Consider the following 2,768-nt stretch of genomic DNA (forward strand, 5'->3'; position numbering starts at 1 on the left):
AAAATATAAATGTTTGAAATAATTATGACTTGCAATGTATTTTCCTGCATACCCCAACAATTTTCAGGTATGTTTACTGATGTAAGGTCAGTAATGAACATCTGATTGCCAGATGTTTTATTGAGGGAGTAATAATTTGCAGGTAAACGGCTACGCAGGTAATTTGGCTATGCAGTTAATTTTCCTGTATTGGAATTTTTTCCAAACAGTTTTCTCAAAGCGTTCCGAGTGTCCACATCATACAATTTCTCAAAGTGTTTCTAGCTATTTAATTTCTTTTTTTGGTTTTTTCTTTCGTGTTAGTTGTGTTTTATTTTTTTCTTAATATTTATAGTATTTTGCGTGTTTTTTTATTCTATAGTTATTAGTTATTTCCTATTTTTATATAATATCTTGTGTGTTTTTTTATTCTATAGTTATTAGTCATTTTCTATTTTTATATAATATCTTGTGTGTTTTTTTATTCTATAGTTATTAGTCATTTTCTATTTTTATATAATATTTTGCGTGTTTTTTTATTCTATAGTTATTAGTCATGTTCTATTTTTATATAATATTTTGCGTGTTTTTTTATTCTATAGTTATTAGTCATTTTCTACTTTTATATAGTGTTTTGTGTGTATTTTTTATTCTATAGTTATTAGTTATTAGAAATTAAATAAGTAGAATCATTATGGAAAATCGGAAGAAAGGACAAACAGTGCGAAGCGAGGCTCGCAAATTAATTAAGAGAATTGCCGAGAAGTGCGATGAAGAGGCTCGCAATAAACAGCTGTGTTTCGGTATTCGCCAATCTGCAGCAAGAGCCTGCAATTATACCGGTGTGTCACGCGCAACTTTGTTTCGTATTAAAGGTGAAAGTGCATCATCCTCATCGTCATCGCAAAACAAAAGGCTTCGCACTGTGGGAACGTTTAACTGTACCGACGATGAGAAATTGATAATCCGGAGCATTATCCACGATTTTTATGCAAAAAAGATAATTCCAACTTGCCCGAAACTGCTGGCCGCTATACGGGAACAACTTCCGTTTCCATGGAAACTTCGCACATTGCAACGACTGCTACATAAAATGGGATATAGATGGAAAAAATGTACAAACGTGAGGAAGATTTTAGTAGAAAAATCAAATATTGTTGCATGGCGCGACAAATATTTAAAAGCGATTGATTCGTACAGGAGACAAGGAAAGAATGTTATTTATTTAGACGAAACTTGGGTGGATAACACTTTATCCTTCAGCAAATGCTGGCAAAGCAGTGAAGAAATTGGGGTGTTACAAAACAACAGTTCTTCCCACCGTTACATAATTGTTCACGCGGGTGGCGAAGGAGGATTTGTTAAAGGTGCTGCCTTGATTTTTAAAGCGCGCAGTACAACGGGGGACTACCACGGGCAGATGAATGCCCTCAATTTTGAGAAGTGGGTAAGCGAAAAATTGTTACCCAATATCCCCTCTCAATCAGTGATTGTAATGGATAATGCTCCGTACCACACTGTACAAATAAATAAACCACCGACCGCGTACGGAAAAAAAATCCGACATGATAAAGTGGTTACAAGAAAATAATATCCAGCACAGAGCCACGATGAAAAAATATCAACTGGTGGAATTAATACAACTTAATAAAAGTCTAGACAAAACTTATAGGGTGGACGAATTATTTAAAAGGCATGGACATAATGTCCTTAGATTGCCACCTTATATGTGCGAGTTGAATCCCATAGAATTGGCATGGGCTAAGGTCAAAAGGATTATTCGGGAGAATAATACATCGACACTGACAGCCACCGAATTGTTAAAATTAACCGAAACTGCAATTAATGATGTGACAACAGAAGACTGGGCAGGATTCTGCAAACATATAAAGAAAATTGAAGACCAATACGTCCAAACAGACAACGCCATGGAAACAATAATGGAGGAAATTGCTGATACACATGCAATAAATGCTAGCAGTTGCAGCAATGAAAGCAGTGATAGTGAAACCAATAGCAGCAGCAGCAGCAGCAGTGTTCAAGATTAATAAGGTAAAATAATTTAAAAATTAGTTCGTTCCGTATTGAATAAAATATTTGCATTTATGCAAGATAAAATATATAATTACAATGTATTCATATGCAGCAAGAGGAACAGCAAAAGGAACAGCAAGAGGAACAACAAGAGGAACGGCAAGAGGAACAACAAGAGGAACGGCAAGAGCACTAAGAATTAACAACAACAAAATTGTAGAAGAGTTATAAAGTAAGAAAATGTGAAAGTTATTTCATTATTAATGTTAATGTTAATGTTTTATATTAATTACTAAAATATGATGTTAATATGTTAATAGGTAGACACTCAGCGACGATTTAAACCAAGAGCCAACATCTACGCCAATGCAAGAGCTGCTTCGCTTCGTCTCACTTCATTTCGACACGTACCGTTCTTTTTCTCTGTCACGCGACACACTAGTAGTTGTAACCTAGGAAGCGAATAGCGAGAATGCGTGTGGCTCAACTGTATAAGTGTGCGTGCATAGCCTGGCCCATCTAGCTTCGACCAATCAGACCCGATTCCTTAGGAGTCTCAACTTAGTGGACGCGTACAGTACTGTATCCCATTAGTGGAGAACAAGCCAGAAAATAATCTTATTATAGGAAAGAAAAACTAAAACAGAAATAGCTGGCTTGTCGACAATAGAAAATAAATGAATTAAATGAAGCTGAAATATAATAAAGGAAATTGGTAGAAAGGAGAATAAACATAATCTTAAAAGAAAGAAGAA

General features: G+C 35.1%; 1 protein-coding gene across 1 annotated transcript; it reads left to right on the plus strand.

Moving 5' to 3' along the window:
• The first annotated feature begins 1,544 nt into the window (after positions 1 to 1,544).
• Positions 1,545 to 2,209, plus strand: LOC114881469 (probable inactive protein kinase DDB_G0270444). Its single transcript, XM_029198276.2, has 2 exons — positions 1,545 to 2,015; positions 2,126 to 2,209. The coding sequence occupies exons 1-2, from the start codon at positions 1,545 to 1,547 to the stop codon at positions 2,207 to 2,209; spliced, it is 555 nt and encodes a 184-aa protein (XP_029054109.2).
• The last annotated feature ends 559 nt before the right edge of the window (positions 2,210 to 2,768 follow it).

Source organism: Osmia bicornis, chromosome 9 (genome assembly GCF_907164935.1).
Source record: "Osmia bicornis bicornis chromosome 9, iOsmBic2.1, whole genome shotgun sequence".
NCBI classification, from domain to species: domain Eukaryota; kingdom Metazoa; phylum Arthropoda; class Insecta; order Hymenoptera; family Megachilidae; genus Osmia; species Osmia bicornis.

Coding starts and splice junctions, on each gene's coding strand:
- LOC114881469 (XM_029198276.2), top strand. CDS start 1,545: ATGATAAAGTGGTTACAAGAAAATAATATCCAGCACAGAGCCACGATG. Junction 2,016..2,125: donor GCAGCAGCAGCAGCAGCAGT/GTTCAAGATTAA, acceptor ATTCATATGCAG/CAAGAGGAACAGCAAAAGGA.